The sequence below is a fragment of the Emydura macquarii genome, unplaced genomic scaffold (genome assembly GCF_026122565.2).
Source record: "Emydura macquarii macquarii isolate MOO-44397 ecotype Brisbane River unplaced genomic scaffold, CSIRO-AGI_Emac_v2 contig_306, whole genome shotgun sequence".
NCBI lineage: Eukaryota > Metazoa > Chordata > Testudines > Chelidae > Emydura > Emydura macquarii.
The window spans coordinates 12,147,747-12,170,041 of NW_027130443.1; the positions used below are offsets into that span (position 1 = coordinate 12,147,747).

Here is a 22,295-nt window from a genome sequence, read left to right on the forward strand (position 1 = left end):
TCCTCTGAGTTTTGAACAGATTTCTAACAAATCCCCCACACACACCCCCCTCATGCAGGCAGCTTTACAGCCACCTGGAGCAGGCTGGTCCCAGGAGTGGAGCACCGGCCTGGGACACCTGCCACCGACCAGCTGTGTGTCCTCCAGCAAGGCACCTCCCCTCCTGCCCTTTGTTTGGCTTGTCTCATGGGACTGTAAGCCGTTGGGGGCAGAGACCCTCTCTCACTGTCTGGGCAGTGCTTGGCATGACGGGGCCCTGATCTTGCTGGCACTATTGTCATTCAACCCTAACAATAATACCTTGGAAACGCTGGGTGCTAATAGTCACCTGTCCAGGCAGCCCTCAGCAGTGTTTGGCCAACAGCTCTGCTGTGTTACCCGCAGCGGGCCGTGCTGCCAGCTGCTGCAGAATAGCCAGAAGCAGAACTGCTCTGGGGCAGGAGCTGTTATCGGAAATTCCTAAACTGCATAGCCCTGGGCTGATTCTCTCCTCGTGTCCTGCAGTGTAAATCCGGAGTCACTCCCTGGAGGCAATGGGATTACCAAGCTGTCAACCTGCTGCTGGGATGCTCGGAATGTATCCAGTCCTCCGGGGGTTGACTGATGCGGGGTGTGTGGGTCGCAGACGTGAGAGGCAGGATGGTGCAGTGGCTGGGATGTTTAGCTAGGGCTTGGGAGACCCGAATGCAATTCCCCTGTTCTGCCACAGGCTTCCTGGGTGACCACGGGCAAGTCACTTGGTCTTTCTGGGCCTCGGTTCCCCCATCTTGAAAATCAGGAGAGTAGCACTGCCCTGCACCATGGGGCATTGTGACGATGCAGAAGTGAAAGCGCATGAGGTGATCAGATATTACAGTGATGGGGGTTAGCCAGGCACTGTAGCTAGATTGCTGGAAGTCCTGGCACGAAGCAGCCTCCAGCGGCTGGAGAAGGGCTGCAGGGCAGGTGGATGCGACTGCACCTTCAGAGGCGGATTCTTCAGCTGGGGGTTGCAAGTGATGGTCCAGTAGAGTTTACACCAGCTGGACCAAGAGTGAGGGTCCCACCCCTGCAATGATCCTCAGGGCCTGCTCCCTCTCTCCCGCAAACTAGCGGGACAGCAGCGGTGTGTGGATTGCAGCACCTGCCTCTCGGTACGTCAGCAGAGGGTTAGCGTTTCACTCCTCAACTCTGGGTGGTGGCTAGAGAATTTGTGCCTGATCCTGATCTCCCTCTGGTGTAAATCAGGAGCAAATCCATTGAGGGCGCTGGGGCTCCACCGGCATGAATGTGAACGGAAGCGGGCCTGGCAGACTAGCTATTTGCCCTGGTTTCAGCTCTGGGTGTAGCTGCACCAGTACAAATCCTCAGTGCTTGGGCAGGGTTAACCATGGAAACTGTCATTTGCACGGGTGCCTCCACGGTGATGCCAAGCAGGGCTGGACTGCATCGAGGTGAATAGCAGCTTCGCCTGTTTGCATGGGGGCTGCTAAAATGGCCGAAACTAGGGCAAATACCCAGTAGAGGTAAGGCCTTGGGCCCTCTTTATTGGGGGAAGGGAAACCAAACCCCCTGTCCCAGGAATTTTGTCCCAAAAGATTGCTGCAGTTTGTTCTGTTTCATGATCTTAACTCTTGAACCGCTCTGGGGACCAGAGCTGGACAGAATGCAACCTCGCAGCTCAGAGCCTGGGACGCAAGACTAGGCCATGGGGGCTGGAGATCCTCTCCTAGGCAGAGGCTCTCTCCTAATGGGGTGGGGGGGTGAATAGGGGGCGCTTGCTGCACAGCTGGGCCAGCTTTGGGGTGGTCAATCTTCCAGACTGATCATTAACAATCCCCTGGGTTTCTTGGCTGGGCCTGCCAGCCAGTTTACATCTTCAGCACTCCTACCGCGTGGGATGTGGATGGAGGCCCCCCAATAATTTGCATGATGGTAACAGCTTCTGCTATGTGTGCGTAAATCAGCTGAACTGCGGCCATTGACACCAGCTGAGGATCTGGCTGACACAGGCTATCAAGAGAAACTTCCTAACACTGACATGCATTGGGCTATGCAGGGATCCCCCAGGAGAAGTGGTGGGAATCCCATTGCTTGGGACTTTTAAACCTAGGATGGACAACAGACTAGAAAGCATCCTAGAGAGAGCAGTTCTGCAGTGGCCCATGGAAAAAGAAACCAGAATAACATGACTTGACTCTTCTCGGGGGCTTTTTCAAATCACGTCACGCAGGAAGGTAAGTGTCCTCTCCATTGTACAGGGAAGCTGAGGCACAAGGAGCTGACGGCTGGGACAGAATCCCTGACTTCTACTGACTCCTTTAAGAATCCCAGCTACAATGACTCCCCAAGGTCTGTGGGAGAGACTGGGATAGAATCTGGTCTCCTGACCCCTACTCCATAGCATTAGCCATTAGACCATGCTACCCAGACCTTTTTTTTTTTTTTTTTTTAAACCTCTGACTTCTCTGAAGATTGCAAACCAGCTTCCATTGCCCCCCTCCCCACACACACACTTGTTTTCAACATGCTTGTAAATTTTCCAAAAACTCACCCGTGGGGGATGAAAGGTTCTTGGCTTTGGTTGAAGCCGAAAGGTGCATTTGTTTGGGAAAAACGGAGTGTCTTCCCCAGCGTTGTTGTTGAGTTGGGGCAGAGAAAGAGGGTGATTGTGTGCTGGGGTGTGGGGAAAAGGAAATACACTTTTCCCACTGGAAAACCTTTGCATCGTATTTTTTTTTTTAAATGTATCCTCTGCAAAACCGGATGATACTGAGCCTGCCTAGCCTCAGTGGGACTTTTGCAGAGCCTGACAATACCACGGGGGCCTTTTTTCATCTCCAAGGTACATATATGCTGAAGCTCAGCTAAGGATGGGTGAAAATTACCCCCTGCAGAAGCCCCAGACTGCCCCAGTGAGGTGGAAAACAAGAGGGTTTTCCAAGGGGCCTGAAGGATTCCTTAAATTGCATGCCTGGAAGTATTGCTATGGACCTATGCAGTGCTGGTAGATACTAGGTTACCTCTGGGGACTCACGGGTACATAGGAGAAATTTACTGCCATTTAGCAAGGACTGGGCACCACTTATGTCCTTGTCTGAGGATTTAACGGTGGTCCAGGCTCCGTACGGGCCCTCTGCCCAGGGATGAATTTCACCCCGAGGCCACAGTTTACTGCTGCTTTCCATCTGCACCAGTTGCTCTTTAACCCCTTTGGCACAAAGGTATTTCTTTATCGTTATTAATCGTTTATATTAGTGCAGCACCTAGGAGTTCCCGCCCCATACAGTGTGCTAGGTGCTGTACAAAGACAGAACAGAAAGATGGTCCCTGGCTTGAGGAGCTCCCAATCTAAACATGAGACCAGAGGAGGGGTGGAGACAGGCAGGCAGGGAGTACAAGGGGTCAGCTTGACAAGATTAGGCCACATTCTCTTCCCTTTAAAAATGCCAAGGAAATGGAGCCGTAATGCCAGGGGTGAGTGCTGTGTCTGCTGCAGGACATGGCAGTGGGCTGGGCAGCCCGTCACCTTAACTCTGCCCCTTCCTGCGCCTGCCCAGCCTTTTCCCCGTCCCCCTTCCAGCCCCAGGGAATTTCCTCTGGGAAACAGAGACTTCAGGGGGAGTCTCTCCAGCAAGGTGACCCCCTTTCTCTGGGTTGGCTCCTTTCCTCCTCTGGACAACCACGCCCCCCCCCAGCCCGGCGGAGCCTGGCAGAGCAACCCCAGGGCTGCCCGCCCCGGGCTGGGAGCAGGGGTGAGGATCCCAGGGCCCCCCCCCGATCTCGGCAGCCTGCCCTTCTGAAGGCTCCTGGGCTGCCCGGGGCAGGGGGCTCAGCCTCGAGCACCCCCAAGGGCCCCGCCCGGCTGGAGCTGGGGGGCTCCGTCCTTCACCGCCCGGCCCGGCCCGGCCCGGCCTGGGGGAGGAGTTTCCCTGCCCGCCCCGCTGGGGCTGGAGCTGCGCCCGCCTCGGCTGCTGCCGGTGCGCAAAGCTGGCGGGGCCGCGCCGGGCGGGCGGGGAGGAGCCGCAGCCGCTGACCGCCGAGCAGAGCCGAGCCCCCGCTCGCTGCGTGACTGGCCCGGCTGCGGGGGCTGCTGAGGAGCCGGGCCCGGGCTGCGGCGGGGGGCTCGGAGCGCGCCGGGGGGAGACGCCGCGGGAAGGTGGCTCCAGCCCGGGGCCGGGCGGACGGTAAGACAGCGCCGGGCGCGGCTGGCAACGAGCGAGCGGGGCTCGCCTGTCCGGGCCCCCCCCCCCCCCCCCCCCCGGGCAGCCCGGGGGGGGGGGAGCCCTGCAGCAAAGCCCGGGGGGGGGGGGCCGGGGCCGCTGACCCTTCCCGTGGAGGTCCGAGGGGGCTGGGTGCAAATGATCGCCCCCCCCCCCCCGCCCGCATACCCACCCTCTGCCCCCCCCGCCCGTCCTCAACCCTGTAACCCCCCCCCCCCCCCGTCCTCACCCCCTCTCCTCAAACCCACCCATCTGTCCCCAGAGCCTCCCCTCTGTCCGTCTCTCTGCAGTCACATATCTGTAGCTACAGCTGCACACCTGGACACGTATGTGTGTGCGTGTGTGCACACGTGTGTGTGTCTGTGTCCAGCGGTCAATGCGGCTGTGCACATAGAGGGGGGGGGGAGACGTGGCCGTGCAGCCCTGTCTGTGTGTAACCTACAGGCACATGCAGCGGGGACGGGTTTGTCCTGCTGTGTATAGATCGATCGACCTACGTGTTTTTGTATAGACCTAGCTACCCATCTTCCCTCTCTTTTCCTTCCACCCCATATCATCATCTATCTGTCTGTCTGTCTGTCTGTCTGTCCTGTAATTAACAGCTCCATCCTGTAAAGCGGGCATCTTCCTTTTGTGCGTTTTGCATTAGCTGGTCCAGTATTTCACCCCTGCCCGGTAGGAATCAGGAGTTATTTATTCAGTGCCGAGCAGTAAATTAATATTCTGGCCCTCTGTAGGCAATATATAAAAATAAACTCCCGTCAGCAGTGCTAGCTACGCGTTCTGTGCGGGAAGGTGATGTCAAGGCAGCCTGCTAGCTCATGGAGCCCCCAAAATAAACCCCCTCCATTTCTCCTCCGCCCACTCGATTTCCTAATCAGAGGCTTGTGCTATTAATGAAGGAGCAGCCTGCGTCGAGGTGAATTGAATCCAAGAGGTAGGGTCGCAGTCAAGGTATTTTTCGTTCAGAGCACGAACAAAAGCCTGCAAACCTGGCTGGAGCAGTTAATGGGCTCTTGGAGTAGCTGTAAATGTGTGTACGTGTGTGGATGCATGTATGTTGCTGTGTGTGTGCGTGTGCGTCTAGATGGCTATATATATATATAGATAGATAGACACACGCACACGTATATCTGGATCTCTCTTGCTGTATACGTCCATAGAGGTCACAGGCGCACGCGTCAGGCAGAGCAACCAGGCCGTTCTTTGTGGCGCACCCCGGGAGCCCTTGATTCAGTCCCAAGCCTGCACTCAGGTGGCCCAGGGTCCTTTAGCCCGCATGGGAGATCAGACTGGGAGACTGGTTCGGGCAAAGAACGCAGCCTATGGGATTGGGGGGACAGTGCTGGGATACGATGCCTCCTGCCTCCGCCCCGCTCCCACTCCTGCTCCACCGGGCGGATCCCACCTTGTTTCAGGCCCTGGCAAAAGCCAGAGATTCAGGTGGGGCAGAGTGAGTGCCAGGCGGCCCCCCTCCCAACACCCGAAAAGTGGGTTGGAGAGTTAATCACCGGGTGGGGTGCTGGGTGCCCATCCGGGATGAACTGAGGGTGCTCAGCTCCGTGAAGGATCAGGCCCCTCGTGATCACCTGAAAAGCGGTGGGAGCCGATTCTGTCCCCAGCAGCAGGCGCGTCACCCCCACTGGGGCCGTGGAGTTTACCCAGGTCCCTGGGACGTGCCTGGGAACGGTGGGGCAGGGCAGCCATTTGCAGCAAGAGGCGAAGCTAAACGGCACCGCCGGGATGCCCAGGCACATGCCAGCATCTGTACAGCTCAGGGCGAAGGGTGAAGCATCAAGGGGCTGGTGTATTTCTCCCCACAAGCCCACAGGGGGGAGGGCAGGGCTGTTGTTCCCATTGCACAGATGGGGAACCGAGGCTCTGGTCGCCCGCGGCATTTAGGTACCTAACTCCCATAGGAATCAGTGGGAATGAAGCACCTAAATATCTTTGAGGATTTGGACCTAATCAATGTGCCGAGGTCACACAGGGCGTCTGTGCCAAAGCAGGGAACTGACCCTTGTCCTCTGAGTCACGGGCTGGCCCCTACTCACTGCTTTACCCTTCCTCTGTTTTGGCCTGTGTAGCCCGTCCCCTCATTTCTCTGGGACGTGCCCCCCAGAGGGTAGCTGGAAAACGTGGCAGTAGAATGGGACCCTTCGTGTGATCTGAACCAGAGGGGATGGGGATGTGTTTTGTCTGCTGCAGAATCTGTCTGTGTCTTCGCTGGGGAGATGAACCATCGCGGTGGGCTGTGCGCAAACATGACGTTAACCCTGAATTAGCACTTAGTGTGGACATGGGCGTCGGTGTCACTTGCTCGTGTCCCAGAGTCCCTCGGTGACTGGATGCGACAGTCCCTTTCCACACTAAGGGCAATATCACGTTTATTGTCATGGTAGCTTCTAGAGTCTCCAGCGGAGATCGGGGCCCCGTTGTGCCGGGCACTGCCCAGATGCACAGCAAGAGGCAATCCCTGCCCCAAAGAGCTGACAATCTAAATGGACAAGACAAAGGGCAGGAGGCATGGAGAGGTGAAGTGACGTGCCCAAGGTCACCCAGCAGGTGAGTGGCAGAGCTGAGACTGGCACGCGGGTCTTTTGGCTCCTAACAAAGTGCCCTCGCCACTGGGAAACACTTCCTCTCTTGACAGGCTTTCTGACATGATCCATTTGCCTAGTGTAGACAAGGCCATCTGAGATCTCTGTATTTGCAAGGAAGGCTCAGTGCTCTGCGTCTCAGGTTCAGAACAGCAGAACCCTCTGCATTCGACACTTCAAACCCTGGCCTTGTCTTCCCAAGGAAAATAAAAGAGAAGTCCCGGGCATCTCCTGGGCGAGTCCAAGCTCCTCTCTGCTCTGGGTAGCGGTCCAATACTCCAAGCTAGCTTTTCAGCAGGGCTGGCAAACTCATTCCACTTAATTCTGAACCCAAGCTAAAAAGATCATGCCTCAGGCTGGAAGGTTGTTTTCATCCTACTGTGGAGAAAGGCTAGGGACAGGCGTGGGGGGATGAGCGGGGAAAGGGGAAAACTGCAGCAGGGAAAGGGACTGGAAAGGAGAAGAGAGAAAAAACTCTCTGGAAAATGCAGTTCTATGCACATGGATATTCTATGCGCTGGGCTGGATTTCAGGGTGGAGAGGGTTCGATCCTAACACAAAGCCGGGGCTGGGAAAATGTGTTTGGTTCCGTGCTTTGACCTGCCCTTGGAGGGACAAACACGTAGGTTTAAACGACAAGGGGCAAAAAGGGTGGTGAATCTGGAACGGTTTTGCAGACACAGAGTATCGATTGCAGGGGTCGCACCCCATCCAGCCAGCTCCCCATCCAAACACACGCACGCCACTGGGCCAGCGTCTTGTCAGCCTGGCTGCTCCTCCCTCCCCAGAAGTGGCTGGTTCACGTGAAGCCATGTTGCTGGGAGAGCTCAGTTCCCGTTGAAGTGGCTGCAGGATGTGACCAGATTTTCCAAAGCGCTCAGCACCCGGCAACATTAACAACACAAGACCAATCCCTCCCCCCCTCCCCCCCTCGCAATAGTATCTTGGATCTCCCTAACCCCGTTTGCCTCAAAGGAATCACCTCACCCGCCACTGAAATGCAGCCACCTCTGGTCTGGAGTGCAGCAGATGTTGAACAAGTCCCTCTCCAGTACCTTATCGTAAGCCCGTCTTTCCTGCTCTGTCTTTCACTAGCATTAAATTAACTAGAAAAAAAGCCTAATCCTTGACGGTTTAATAAACAAAAGGGCTGGGGAGGGGGCCGGGACGGAAGAGAATCAGCGAAGCAACCAGGCTGGAAACGGAACCAGCCGCTGAGGAGTCAGATGTGCCAGGGAGACTTTAGCATCGCTGGCCTGCGTGGGGCCTCCTGGCCCCAGTTCAGCAGAGCACCGGCATGAACTCGCCTGGGTGTCCCTCCCAGCCGCTCGGACAGCTGCGAAGGGGGCAGGATGTTCTGGGAGCATCGCAGGTCGGAGGGACCTTCAGCCTGCACGGGCCCTAGAGCGGGGGGGAGACAAAGGGTTTTAGCATCTGCTTAGCCCCCTCACAGTCGCCTGCGCCGTGGCCCAGCTGGCCCCGCTCATTGCTTCCTCTGCGGAGACATTCAGCCGGGGCCAGGTTTTCAAAGGCGCTCAGCTTCCATTGTTCCCAGCGGGGCCTCGATTCCTCTTTGTATTGCGGGTGGAGGCGGGGTGGATTCTCCAGTTTTCTCCAAGGGGGAGGGGTGGTGGATTGCTCCACGGGAGCTGCTGGGTGCTGCTTTCTTTGGAAAACCTGGCCAGTGGTGCGCGCGCGCGTGTGTGGCGCAATGATGGGCTGAGACCGCGCGCACTCATTATGCCCAGGCCACCCAATAGGTAACAGCTGAGGGGAGGTGGATTGGAGCTGGTGTTCTAGAGGCATTTGTTTCAAGCCCCATAGAAAGAGCCAGATAGTGCAAGACCCTCTGGGACTCTGCCAGCCTGGGGGAGGAGGGTCCCCGCTCAGCAAGCCTACACCCATCCCTGCACTGGGGTCTGAGGTGTGCGGATATTACTGAAACCCAAAGGCCGTCCAGCTGCCTTGTGGACTTGAGAGGTCAGAATTCAGCCTCCCTGTTTTCACTTGCACGTCAGGTCCCGTTAGCGCATGATCTTGCAGGATCAGGGCAGCTAATACCGCCAGGGCTTGAGTCTCAGGTCACTGGTTCCCTGTGCAGCCGTTTACCGCAGTGCAAAGCGGGCACGCGAAGTTTACCATTGTGACCTGGTAGCATTTCACCACCACTTCACGCTGGCATCCATGACTGCAGGGCAAGGAGAGTCAGGTCCTCAGGGCCGGTTGGGACTGTTATGGTTAAAGATCCCTGGGGGACGAGGTGGGCGGGGGTCTGCTCTGAGCCCTGGGGCTGGGCTGTTTGCAAGAGTTCAGCATCTATCTGGGCGTCTAAGAGAGTGGCTCGATTTCCCCCCGAGTTCTGCACAGTGGCAGCTGCACCTAGAAAGTCTGGCCCCAAGCCACGTTTAATATCATGTTAATGACTGTGTCTACACTGCGGCTGGGAGTGCCCTGAAAATAGCTGTGTGAAGATTACGACTTGGTCTCTCAAGGCCCTGGGGCCGAGCTCCAGCAGGCTAGCCCGTGTCTCTGATGGAGCCGCGACAGCCACGCCGAGTGCGTGGGCTCGAGTCTGTCCCTCCGGCTCGTGCCCAGCCGCTGTGTAGACACACACCCTACTGCTCGTGCCGGTTTGCTAATGAATACACTAACCTCTAGCTCCTCTCATCAGTCGCTCTCAAAGTGCTTTACAAAGCAGGTGTCAGTATCATGATCCCTTTTGCACAGATGAAGAAACTGAGGCACTGGGATGAAGTGACTTGCCCAGGGTCACCCACCTGGCCAGTGGCAGGGCTGGAGATAGAACCAGCTGTCTGTATTCCTAGGACAACGCTCTATCCACTAGACCGCGCCAATGCCCAGACTCCAGCGGCCTGGCTGCGATCCAGGGGGCCAATTCGCTTTGGCCTCTCCTCTCCTTCCCGAACCTGCCCGGCTTTCCATGTCCCCGTTCACGCCTACTGGCTCTACCCCAGGGAAACTCCCCTGACTTCACCGGAGCGGCTCGTGATGTGCTCCGTTGTGCACGACCGGTGAATCAGGCCGGCCAGCACCAGCTCTCTGTTGTTCGGAGCGATTTCCTTCAATAATTGATGGGGACGGCCGAGGGAAATTTGTGAACGGTATTGCTGCGAACCCGTGTGCTGTGTAGCGCAATACACTGAGGGGGGCGGGGGCAGGGAGGGCGATTAACCATCGCTCCTGTCGGGAGTTGCTTTTCACGCTGTCCCCAAGGGTTGGGAAGTGGCAGATCAAAAGCGGCTCTCGCGGCAGCTGGGAAACATGCAGACACAAAAGTCTGCGTGAAAATGGCACCTGCTTACTCAGCAGATTTGCTCCTGGCATGTGCGTCGGAGTCAGATCTGCTGCCTTGAATGCAGCCGCGGGGGCCTCGCTCGCGTTCGCCCTCCAGGAGCCGCTCTGAACACAATGCTGTTGTGAACTGCGAGCTACGGGAGGCAGCGCGGACTAGTGGGGAGGGCCCTGGAGTGGACGTCAGGGCTAATCTCAGCTCGGCTACTGGCCTGCTGTGTTGGGCAAGTCGCTTCCCCTCCCAGCCTTCGTCTGTTCTGTCTATTTAGGCGGTGAGTTCCTCAGGGCAGGGCCAGCCCCTCACTGTGGGTCTGTGCAGCGCCTGGCCCAGTGGGGCCCTGATCTCCGTTGGGGCAACGAGGCATCCTGCAATCACAGCAATATTGCACCCCAGGTATCCCTAGCAGCAGCATTGACTGGGTTCTGATGTGGAAACTTCGGGCCCAATTTTCTGCAGCCTCGGGCTGTCATTCCCATCAGTGCCGAGCAGGTACAAGACGCTGCCAGCTCCGGATGCCCTTGCATGGGTGTAAATGACGGGTCAAGGCCCAGAGGAATCAAGGCCTGTTGTTCCCAGGGTTGTTATAAGAAGTGCAAGGAACTGAGCTAGTCTTTTCTGTCCCATCAGGCGTTTGGCGCGGTTGGTTAAAAAGAACCCCGCCCTCGGCTTGTGAAGTCTTCGTGTTTCCCTGTGTGACGGGCACGGGACCTGTCACGAGGCTAAAATAACCTTCCAGAGAACGGGCAGGGAAGGACAAATGGAAAAGCCTCCATCAGAGAGAGCACAGTGTGTGTGTCTCATTGGTCTCTGCTGAGCACTGAGCCCCACATGGCTGCAGAGCTGCAGGCCCAGGGAGCGGACTGCGGACGGCAGAGGTGCCGCAGGCAAGAGGCGACACGGTTTCACAGCTACCTTCACCCCACGTCAACAAGGCAAAGCGGGGCAGGCCTGGCGTAGGTGTGGAGTCAGAGCAGGAGGTTCCCGGGAAGGGACAATCTCCCCAGGCAGCAATGGGCAGCGTCCCCACCCCTGAGCGGTGCAGGACATGGGGGAGACTGAATTCCCCACCCATTTATTGCTGGCAAAAGGGACAGGTTTGAAAGCCCTGCAGGCTGAATCTCTTTATTCATCCTCCAGCCACCTCCGCCCGCTGCCCCGACCTCTCACCCTTTATGGGCTGTAGGGCAGAGCGGGGGGCTGGCTCTCTCTGTCCGTCTCAGCCCTCAGCCTGTCTGCGAAGCCTGCCGAGAGCCCAGCTGGTTAGTGCTGGTGAATTACGTGTTTGGGACACTTGTCCTCTTGCTACTGGACTGAGAGCACCCCAACCCGTTCAGCTCACCATGGACAGCGACGCCACTGGCTTTCTGTGGGTGCTGAACTGCGTTAGCTACGAGCCAGGGACCCCAAAGCAAAAGGTAGCTGCGTCCAGCCAGCCCCCTCCCCCCCACAACCCTCCGAACCCTGTGATCTTCCAGCACACCCTGCTACAGATGCTGTGCCGGTGGCAGAGGACTGGCCATATGGCTGCACTGTGGCATCTTATAAAAATAGAAAGCGCTGATCTGTTTTTGGGAAGTCCCCCTGGGCAGTGAGGCAGGAGCCGGTGCTGCATTCTGCTCGTTCCTGTGGCCAGTCTGTTCCGGGGGCAGGTGCCTGGGGCTTTCTCGGTGGGGACGATGCCAGCAAGGACTCTTCAAGGGCAGCCAGACGGCATGGTGCTTGGGCAGTGCCACCCGTCGGCAAGGGGCTGTCGTGGTTGGGGGGGGGGGGAATAGGAGTCAGCTCTGGGTGGGGCATGGGGTCTAGGGGATTAGAGCAGGGGGCTGGGAGCCAGGATTCCTGGGATCTCTGCTGGCCCTTTGCAGAGGGGTGAATTTCACCCCATAGGCAGAACAAACGGACCCTGTGCTAGCAGTGACAAGAGAATTTAGGAGCACGTCCCCCCATTTCCCACTCCTCTGGAATGGGCAGGGCCTATTTACAGACCCCCCCCCCACCACCAGCTTTTTATTTTTAAAGAGCTAGAACCGCAGTTGCTGTGCCGAGGTGACGCACGGTGCCGTCCGTCGTGGAGCTGCCTGTCAGTGCAGGACCGCTCCGTAAGCCCGACTCCCGAGGCTGCGAGTAACTTCACCCCCTGGCCTCCAGCTCCATCGGCCGCTGCTGGGGAGTGGTCAGAAGCCGCGCGGTGATGGATCAAAAAGCAAACCCCTGAAGGGCGGGGAGAAGTGGTTGTCAGCTGCAGGGGGCAGGTCATCTCTCTTCTATGCCCAGCACGGGCCCAGCCAGGATCCAGCCCGGGGTGGGCACCGAACTCCAGCCCAGGGTTTCTCAGTGTCAGAGGGGAAGTGTCCAGTGGGGTGGAAGCGGGATCCTGTGGAATGGACTCAGAGACCAACCGGCGCGTGGCAGACGTGCCCGGGCATTGAGAGGAAGGGCGGTTTGGGTGCTGGGAGAGCTGGCTTCAGTTCCCTGCTCTGCTACTGGTTTCTTGTGTGACCTTGGGCAAGTCACGCAGGCCCAGATTTTTAGGTGACTCACTGTCAATGGGAGTTAGGCGCCTCATTGCCTTTTAAAACGTGGGCCTCAATCTTGCTGGGCCTCAGTCTCCCCGCTGTGAAATGGGGCTAATGGTCCTTCCTGTGGTTAGACGGTCAGCTCTTTGGGGCAGGGAGTGGCTCTCCCTGGTTGTCTGGGCCACACCCAGCACACCGGGGCCCTGATCTCGGCTGGGGCCGTGTGTGGGGCTGTGCCTGGCCCCAGGGGATGTGTGCTCAGGTGTCTGGAGCGGTTCCAGCCCTCACCCACCAGCTCCCCCGTTCGCAGACCTGGGGCCGATCTTGTACTTGGGCCCGCCAGAAATCCTGGGACTCGCGGCCTTCCCTGCCCCTTCCCACTCTCCTGCCCCCGGCCTCTCCCCCTCCGACCGGCCTGCGTCACTGAGCCTGCTGCAGAGCCATTGGCTTGCTGCCCCGGCCGGGCCACAAGGGGTTAGGGTCCAACCTGCCCTGCACGCCAGTATCCTGCCAGTGGGGGGTGCAGTCCGAGAGCAGCGGGGCTGCGGGGCCTGCTGTCTCCAGGAGCCGTGGTGGCTCTGGCGCTGGTGGAGGAGGCAGTGGATGGAGATTTCCAAGCGGGGAGCCCTGCTGCCACATCCAGGGGCCAGGATAAAGGGCGAGATATTGACCCCCTGGAGCACTGGCACCCCCCCAAACAGCACTTCCCCCCCCCCCCCATCCCATGCAAAGCAGGAGTAACCCCCTCGGAGTCCATCCCTCTGGCATAAACTCCAGGGAATCCCACGCACAGCCAGAGCCTACCCCCCCCTCCCGCCAGAGCTCCCTTCTGCGGCAGCTGAGCCGCCGGCTTGCTGCACTGGGGGGCGCGTGACAGCCGCGCGGGAGGTTCCGGCTGATGGCCATTCCTCGCAGCCTCCGCGCCGCTGGAGAACGCCCAAGGAGGCCGCTTAGCATGCGGGGCTGGGCTGACCCCCAGGAGAAACGCCTCTGCCAGCTTCCCGGGCGCAGCGAGGGAGCAGCGTTGCTCCCTTCCGGCCTTGGCTCCCGCGCCCCGGCGGCTCTCTGCGTTGGGGGGGCGGGGGAGGGGCGGGAATGCCATCAGCGTCGAGGGCTGGACCCAGGTGGCGGGATTCGGAGAAGGCCCCAGGCTGCCTTCCAGGGGTTTCTTCTCCTCCCCCAGCAGCGTGGGGTGGAAGAGCCGCTGGGTTTCCACAGCCCAGCCTGTTCGCTGCGCCAGTGACTTCCAGGAGTCGGGCGGGAGGGGGATGAGCTCGTGGTTGTTCAATAGCGACCTGTGCCCCATCAGAGCGGGCCTGCGCCGGTTCCTGAGCGGGCTAATCGGCCAGCATTCGTACCCGGCATGGAGACGGCAGGGGGGCAGCTGCAGGCAGCAGGGAGGCAGCTGCTTGGCTTCCGGCGCCCGTCTGTGTCACAGAGTCCCAGGCTGCAAGGCCAGAAGGGGCCGTGGAGCCCTGGGTCACGCCGGCCGGAAACTGGCCCCGCCGTCGTTCCGAGGGCAGGTCGCTGCATTGCAACGTCCTCCGCCACGACCCCTTCCCCACCGGCTGTAACCACCGGGGCGGAGTCTGTCCTGTGGCCCCCGCCCATCCAATAGCCGGGGCCGGGGGGGGGGCGGGGGGGAGAGGGAGAGAGTGTGAAGGCAGCACCGGAGACAGAGAGAGCCAAACCCAGCCCACCCGACCGGCTCGTTCTCTCCGATGCCCACGCTCCGACACTAACCCGGTCTGTGTTTCCCTCATGCTGCTGCCGCTCCACCCCAGAGGTGGCTGCAGTTCGGTGGTGGGGGTGGCAATGACATCGGGGTGCTAGGGAAATCCAAGCCATTATGGCCAGAGGGAGGCCGGCCGTCCAGCCAGCCTTGGGGTTGGAGGCGTTGGGCCAGGCCTCAGGAGGTTCTGCCACTGATCCCTGTGGGACCTTGGCCCCATCACTGAATCTCTTTGCACCTGTCACAGGGGGATGCTGGGCCTTCCTTTCGTGCTGTAGCGGGCAGGCTCTGAGCCCAGAGTGAGACGGCAGCGTCACCCACGCGCCACTTCGGCCTGCGCCACCCCGCGAGGCTGCAGTTCCCCCTTTGGCCTACGTGGCTTTGATGAGCCGCCCTGGAGAGCCCGGCGTGGCCCTGGGGGAGGGGAGCTGCACCCGCCTCCCGGCCGGGCCCCCCCCAGCTGCTCTGAAATGCTGCTGCTGCAGCCAGCGAAAAGCAGGGGCTGTGTCAGTGCATGTGCGTGTGAAGCCGCGGGAGGGCGGCCCTGTGGTCTAGGGCAGTGGGCACAGCAGCTGGGCTTCTCCTCCTGGCTGTGCTGGCGGCGTGGCCTGGGGCAAGGCAGGTGCGCGCTGTGCCTCTGTTTCCCCATCTCTGCAGTGGGGGTAAGGGTGCTTGCCAACCCCTCACAGAGGCACTGGGAGAGCCAGGGAGGGAGATGGCCAGCGACGGGCTCAGTGCAGGGAAATGTAACCGCAGTGGAAACCTCTGGGTCCAGGCAGGAGGGAGGCGGGAGCCCTGTAAATGCCGCGGTTGGAGCTGGATGCAGGGTTCCGTCTCTTCAGGCACGGCTGAGGGATGGGCTTTTATTCCACCTTCGCCTCTCCTGGATTCCGGGCTGGTCCAGGGGCTGCTCTCCCAGCTGGGGAGAGAACAGCACTGGTTCCCCCTGGGGAGACCTGACAGCCAGCATAGCCAGAGAACAAAGCGTGAGAAACCACCAGAGCTGGCAGCCCCGGGGGTGTTACTAAGGGAGGCAGTGCAGTCTAGTGGTTAAAGCACAAGACAGGGAACCTGGACTTCTGGGTTCTTTTCCCAGCACTGCCTCTGGCTTGTTGTGTGAGCCGGAGCCGGTGGGGCGACAGGCCCAGCCACCTGGCCGGCATCCCGTCGAGGCCCCGTTACCCAGGGCCCCCTGTCATTGAGCGAATTCTCCAGGCAGCCTATTCCCGCTGCGGGCAGGGGAGAGCCAGGGCGCATCCCAGCTGGGGCAGGTCCTCTGCGGCGGGAACAATGCAGGGAGTGTAATTTGGGGACAGGACCGCAATCGCTGGAGACTTTAATTGTAGCTGTGGGTCCGTCTCTGCCATACGTGGAGTCAGGGAGCCCCGTGCGGCCGCGGGAGGAGAGCAAGAGGGGAGGGCGCTCCTGCAGAGGGAACTGAAAAGGGGGCTGGGTAATTTGACAGCTAAGCAGACTTCAGTTTCAGGGTGTAAGCCGGTCATTGCAGGAAGGAATTGAGAAGTATTGCGGCCTCGTTGCTAGGCCAATAAACTGGAGTTCAAGACTCCTGGGTTCTAGTCCCAGCTCTGCCACTGACCTGCTGGATGACCCTGGGCAAGTCCCATCCGCTCTCCGTGCCTCAGTTTCCCACACAAAGTATATCATTATCCATGTTTCCTCTCCCCTCACTGCGTATTTAGGTTGCAAGCTCTTTGCGGCAGGGACGGCCTCTTCCGGGTTATGTGCAGCGCCTGGCTCTGGTCTCAGCTGAGACACTAGCGTAGGACCCTGGCCCCAGGCGTGGTGCGTGTGCAAACTTCCCGCTGCATTTGGCGGCAGGGGAGGCCTTTGTCCTCTGTAGCCTTGCTGGCCACTGTCGCGAGAGGCTGCCAGTTCTGGTGGCCCAATGGCGTGAGGTGCTAAAGCAGATGCTGAGCCGAGGGGGCTGCGACTACTTCTGCTAGACACCAGTGGCTGGGCTGGGCATTGACAAGGAGTGGGATGAGATGATCTCACGTAGGAGAGGAATAGTTAGAGGTCTGGTGGGTCACACCAGAGACTCGATGGAGCAAACCGTACGGCAGGGAGGTGGGACGCAGGGCAGATGGGGGGACCAGGGGGGTGGGACGCAGGGCAGATGGGGAGACCGAGGGGGGAGGGTGGAATGCAGGGTGGATGCGGGGACATGGGGAGGGTGGAACGCAGGGCGGATGCAGGGACCCGGGGGAGGTGGGACGCAGGGCGGATGGGAGGACCCAGGATGAAGGGCAGATGAGGTGCAGGGGCTGATGAGTGGAAGCAGCATGGCAGACGAACTATCTGCTGCACTGGGTGGTCAGGCCCTACAGCCAGTCTGGTCAATCCCGCCCTGCTCTGCCGATTCCATCCCTGCCCGTCGCCGTTCCTGCCCCGTGACGTGTCTCTTCCTGTCTCCCTTTTGTCTCGTCCCCTTCCAGGGGCATCAGCCTCCCCAGTTCAAAATGCCCGAGCAAAGCAATGACTACCGGGTGGTGGTCTTTGGAGCCGGCGGCGTGGGGAAGAGCTCCCTGGTCCTGCGCTTCGTGAAGGGCACGTTCCGGGACACCTACATCCCCACCATCGAGGACACCTACCGGCAAGTCATCAGCTGTGACAAGAGCGTCTGCACCTTGCAGATCACCGACACCACCGGTAGCCACCAGTTCCCGGCCATGCAGCGCCTCTCTATCTCCAAAGGCCACGCCTTCATCCTGGTCTTCTCCGTCACCAGCAAGCAGTCCCTGGAGGAGCTGAAGCCCATCTACCAGCAGATCTTGCAGATCAAGGGCAGCGTGGAGAGCATCCCCATCATGCTGGTGGGCAACAAGTGCGATGAGACCCAGCGGGAGCTGGAGACCAAGGAAGGGGAGGCCGTGGCCAAGGAGTGGAAGTGCGCCTTCATGGAGACCTCGGCCAAGATGAACTACAACGTCAAGGAGCTCTTCCAGGAGCTGCTCAACCTGGAGAAGAAGAGGAACATGAGCCTCAACATTGACGGCAAGCGGTCCAACAAACAGAAGAGGACAGACAAAATCAAGGGGAAGTGCAGCCTTATGTAAAGCGCTGGACTCTCCTGCCTCGCTTCCCCGCCCCACCAGTTCGAACATGGGCGGTGGTGCCCTCCCGTCCCCCCCCTCACTGCATCGTATCACTGTGACTGCTCTGGGGAACCGGCCGTGCAAACTCACCTGGCCCTGCTTGTCTGTCTGACTCCACACTCGGTGCGTTCCCCTCCGCCGGTGACGGCGGCCGTGGCTCCGCTCTCCGGAAGGGGGTTATGCAATAGCGGGAGTCAGGTCTGGGTCGCACACACGCCTCCGTTTAGTTCTTTTGCAGCGGGAGGCGTGGGGGGAGCCACGGAAACGCCGCAGGCAGACAACTCCTGAGCAACGTTTCCTCTCTTCTCCTCCCCACTCTCTGGCTTTTGACTCCGTCTGTGGACGCGGCCCGCGGGGGGATCTTTCGGAGCCTGGCATGGCAGCTCAGCCCTTCACATGCACACTCACTGCACAGAGTGCACAGAGAATGCTGCGGACTCTGACCGTTGTTAGCTGGGGCCTGGTGCGGGATAGTTTTTAACGCTCAGGGTCAGTTCTCGTTTGGTTCCCTAACGACGCTGAGACCCAAAGCCCACAAGCGGGGGAGCGGAGGCTGCTCTCCAACCCCTGCAAGTTCCTGCCTGCCGTGACGACCTGCCAGGCAGAGGAACACACGCCATTCCCAGTGGGGCGATCTGATGTATCTTGCTTCACCGGAGACTTTGAAAGACTGGCAATGAGCTTCACCTGTCCGGGCGGGGGGGACGCCAACTGCAGCGCAATCCCAAGGTCGCCACGTCCCGGCTGGGGAGGGAGCCACGCGCAGGTTGTATGCCCAAGTTACACGAGACGCTTGTTAATCAATGAGCCCCGCACAAGATCCTGGGAGCGCGCTGGCAGCCGAGTGAAAGCTGACAAGGACATCCGAAGCGGGGCCGGTACCAGACTGGGGAAGGGCACTCGAGGGAGGGGCTGGCCTGGCTATTTGAACAATGCGAGACACTGGAAAACAAACCGCATGTGATCGGCGGGACGAGGGGTTTAGCCGGCCCCGGCCAAATGAAAGGGAAAGAGACAGGCGCCTGAGACAGGCCCGGAGGTGGGAAAGCAGCGAGAGGAGACAGAACCCAGCTGGCCAGGAGTTCTTTACGCAGAGGTAGCTGTGTGGTGGGGGGTGTGGGGCAGTGTGAATCTCCCCTGCCCCCTCCCACAAGGATTTGCCTTTTTTTGTTGTTGTTGCCAAAATGCCAAATGGTGCCAGCACAGCAGGAGAGGCAGTGAGCGCGCAAGCGAGCAGCAGAGTAGCGCGTAGCGAGCCGGCAGTGGGGGTGGACTGGCCGGAGGCGGAGGAGGAGGGGTGAGTGCCAGCAGCCGGACGCTGTTTTGGACACAACCCGTAGCCAGTTGCTGGCTAAGCAGCAAATGGGTGGGGCCGGGCTGGGCTGGGACACGCAGGACAGTGCCACACCTGGTCAGCATCCCGCCCTGGAGTGGAGAGTGTGGCTGGGGGGGCACAGCCGCCCCTGAGCCCCACCTGCCAGCCATGCCCCTACCTGGGCGAAGAGTGCATGGCCGAGTGCAGGCGGGCAGCTCTTCGGGCCCCCAGGCGGCGGTGGTGCAAACGGGCTGCTGCGCACGCATAACGGCTGGGGGGGGCGAGACACGCGTTGGCAAAAGCTGGCCAGCGGCAGGCTGGATTGCCCCTTGGCGCTGGCACCGATGCGTGTTTTGCGCGCCCCGGGTTTCCGTGCTTGCCCCTTCCGCACGCGCAGTCACCTTTTTTTTGCACGTGCGTTAGATGCCCGGTTTGCAGACTGCTGGCAAATCTGGCTCGATAGCTCCAGCTGGAGACGTCCCAGCCCCAAGCTATTTCCTCGCCTTCCTCCCTCGCCGGCCAGCGTCCGCAGAGGGCCACGCTCCGGCTCCGTGACATCTGAATGGGGGGGGGAGGGACCTTTGCACTTATTCCCTCAGACCAAACAGCAAAAGTGAGCATGGCGCAGGGTCTGCCCCGGTGGGTGCTATGCAGCTGAGAAAGCCCCCTCCTCTCTGCGTTCCCAGAGCCGCCCCCTCCCTGCCAACGCACCGCACTGTGTTCAGCCGCCACCGGCATCATGTGTAGTGACTCTCCCAGCTTTGGACCTGGATCCAACCTCCACAGCCTGGGCCCCTGGAGCCGCCCCCCCCCCAGCACCTTGACTAACTCTTCGCAGCCTGGAAGCTGCCGCTCGAAGCACAACGTGTGGGGCCCTGCCCCAGCACAAGCCCAGCGAGCTGTGACGGGGGCTGCCCTGGTGGGTGTGCTCTGCTGGGCCCCGGGGAACAAGGCCAGGCTTCCTGCACGCCCCACAGGCTGGAGTCTTGGAACACTTGCAATCAAGGCAGGTCTGGAACCAGCCCCAATGTCCCTTTTCCCCCATCCCTCCCCCCGACCGCCTTGCTGGGGTATCCTGCCCGTGGCTTGATGCCATGGTGATGGTCGCCCCTGGGACATCACCACGGCCACGTGGATGGAGCCGGTGCAGGAGGCGTCACTTGGGGGAGAAAGGGGGAGCTCTGCCTAGAGACCAGCAAACCCCGGGAGATTCAGAGTTCAAAGCTGCACCCAAAGGGGAGGAGTTGTGGCTGGACTTTACCCGCATGCCTTCCCTGACACCCCAGTGGGGCTGCGAATCTGGCCGGGGCAGCCTGTCCCCAGCTGGTGGAAATCCCCAGCAGGGGCTGGGTCGCCCTGTGCCAGCAGGTGGATCTGGCCCCCTCCAGCAGTCTGGCTGGAACCCGGGAACCCCGAGACAGCCACAGAAATGCAGCATAAGGAGGAACGGGCAGGGGCCATATCTCAGCAAGGGCGTGGGCGGGATGGGTGTGCATCTGAAGGAGGAAGAGGGGAGGCTCTGTCTGAACCCAGCCCCTCGCTTCGCCAGGCAGGGCAGAATCTGGGGGCTTCCTTTGGCCCACACAAGACTCAGCAGGAAGCAGCCGGCGGAGGCTTGAATCCCGGGCGTGGGAGCCTCTTGGCCTCCAGGCGCTAGTGCTTGGGGATCGGCCGCATTCCCGATGAGCTCGCTCCTGGGGGAGCCAGTCCGTCCCCTGCCAGCGCAGCCCTGGGGAAGGGATGTTCTGCTCCCCCAAACCTATTCCCTAGGGGTCGCCAGGTGCCACCTCCCCGCCTCGGGGCAGCTTTTCCCTTAGCGAGCGGGAGGGGTCTCTCTGCATCAGGATTAGCCACCGGCTCCTTCCTCCTGCCGAAGAGGGGGCCCAGGGAGCCAGCTGCGAGTCGACGGGGGGGGGGGCCTTGGCCATCCCTGGGGCGGGCGCACTGGCACTGCAAGGGGCAGGGTTTACCGCGCCCAAATCCTCCCGCATTCCCTGGTGGAATCAGAGCTAACAGGCTTCAGAGAAGTTCAGCGAGCAAAGCCGCTCCTTCAGGAATAGCGCCCCCCACCCGCCCGCCTGAATGGCAGCCTGGGCTCTAAGAGGAGCTGGCTGGGGCCTCTGCCCCCAGTGACGCGGAGTCGCCCCCCTCCGCCTAGCCCTGCTCAGCCCATGTCTCCAGCCCGGGGAGCCAGGCGTGCGATCACTGAGGGGGCGACAGGCCGCGTATGGAAAGCAAGGCACAGCGACTGGCTGTCAGCCAAGCCCCCTAGAAGGAGTTTGGCTGAGGCCCCATCACCGTGAAATGAGTTCCAGTAATAACAGTAACAACGGCGAGCAAGATGTTTATTGACACGTGTCTCTGGCCCGGTCATACGATATTGAAGATAGCGTACGCCCAGCTGCCGGACTAATGTCTTGAACATTGTATGGTGCTTTGAAACTCAACTCTCGTACCTTGCACTGTAAATACCAGTCCCGACTAGACCCCCGCCCCCAACCCCCTCCAGCGCCAGCATGAGATCAGTAACTCGCTCCCGTGCATTACTGGCTTTTTAAACCACCACGAACAAACCAAGAAAGGAACAAGACAACGTTACAATGTAGCCTTTATTCTAGAACTCGTCTTCCTTCAATAAATAAACAACTCCTGCATTCCCGCACGGTGCGTGTGATCAATGGCTTCTCCAACGCGCCTTCCTCGCCTCGCTCTGCCTTGCTGGGAACTGCTTGTCTCCACCAGGGGGAAGGGTCCAGGCCTTGATCCCTCCCCAGTCTGGGGCCGTCACCCCTGGCCCAAGGGTCTTTGCAATCAGTCCTTTGGCATCCTTGGCTCCCCTGGGAGCGGGCTGCCATGCCCACCTTTATATCCAGCTTCCAACCCTCTCCCTTCTAAACAAGGGCTCCCTGCCACCCTTCCCAGAACCCTTCCTCTGCCAAATGGCCCCCTGGATGAGTGCTTCCCTAGACAGCTTGGGGTTAGAGGCTGCCCCAAGGAAGGAGGTGCCAACCTGAGCCTTCCTCCCGCCAGGGAGGACCCTGCTTTGTTCCTGAGCCCTTCGGCTTATAAATCGGGGGCTGGAACTCGCCAGCGCAGCAGGGTCTCCCTAGGCTATGAGGGGCAATGGACAGGGCCACCCCCTCAGCCCGGTGCTGAATGAAACAGCAGCCGAGCCCCAGCTGCCGCACAGGCCGCCTGTACGAGCAGCCTCCCAGCTGGCCAGTCGCGGGGGGCCAGTTCCTGGGGCCACTGCCCCATCACCATGCTCCTCTGGAGCCTCAACCCTCGGCCCACACGAAGGATGGAGCAAGGACAGGACTCGACTCCTGAGGGGACCTCCCGCTCCATGGCATCTGTCCCGCTCCCTCATCTGCTGGCATGGGGCTCCGCCCAGAAGGGGTGGAGTTATATGGCTCCTCCCAGGGGGTGGAGTTACAGGACCCTGCTCCCTTTTTAATGAGCCAGCCCAGCCCATATTTCGCCTCCCCCGGCAGGTGTGCT

At 60.2% G+C, this 22,295-nt stretch overlaps 1 protein-coding gene across 1 annotated transcript; it reads left to right on the forward strand.

Annotated features, from left to right (window-relative positions):
- The first annotated feature begins 3,584 nt into the window (after positions 1–3,584).
- On the forward strand, positions 3,585–21,762 carry DIRAS1 (DIRAS family GTPase 1). The gene is made up of 2 exons (XM_067559702.1): positions 3,585–4,166; positions 16,820–21,762. Exon 2 carries the CDS (start codon positions 16,844–16,846, stop codon positions 17,438–17,440), a length of 597 nt encoding a protein of 198 aa, XP_067415803.1. The 5' UTR covers positions 3,585–4,166; positions 16,820–16,843; the 3' UTR covers positions 17,441–21,762.
- Positions 21,763–22,295: the final 533 nt, after the last annotated feature.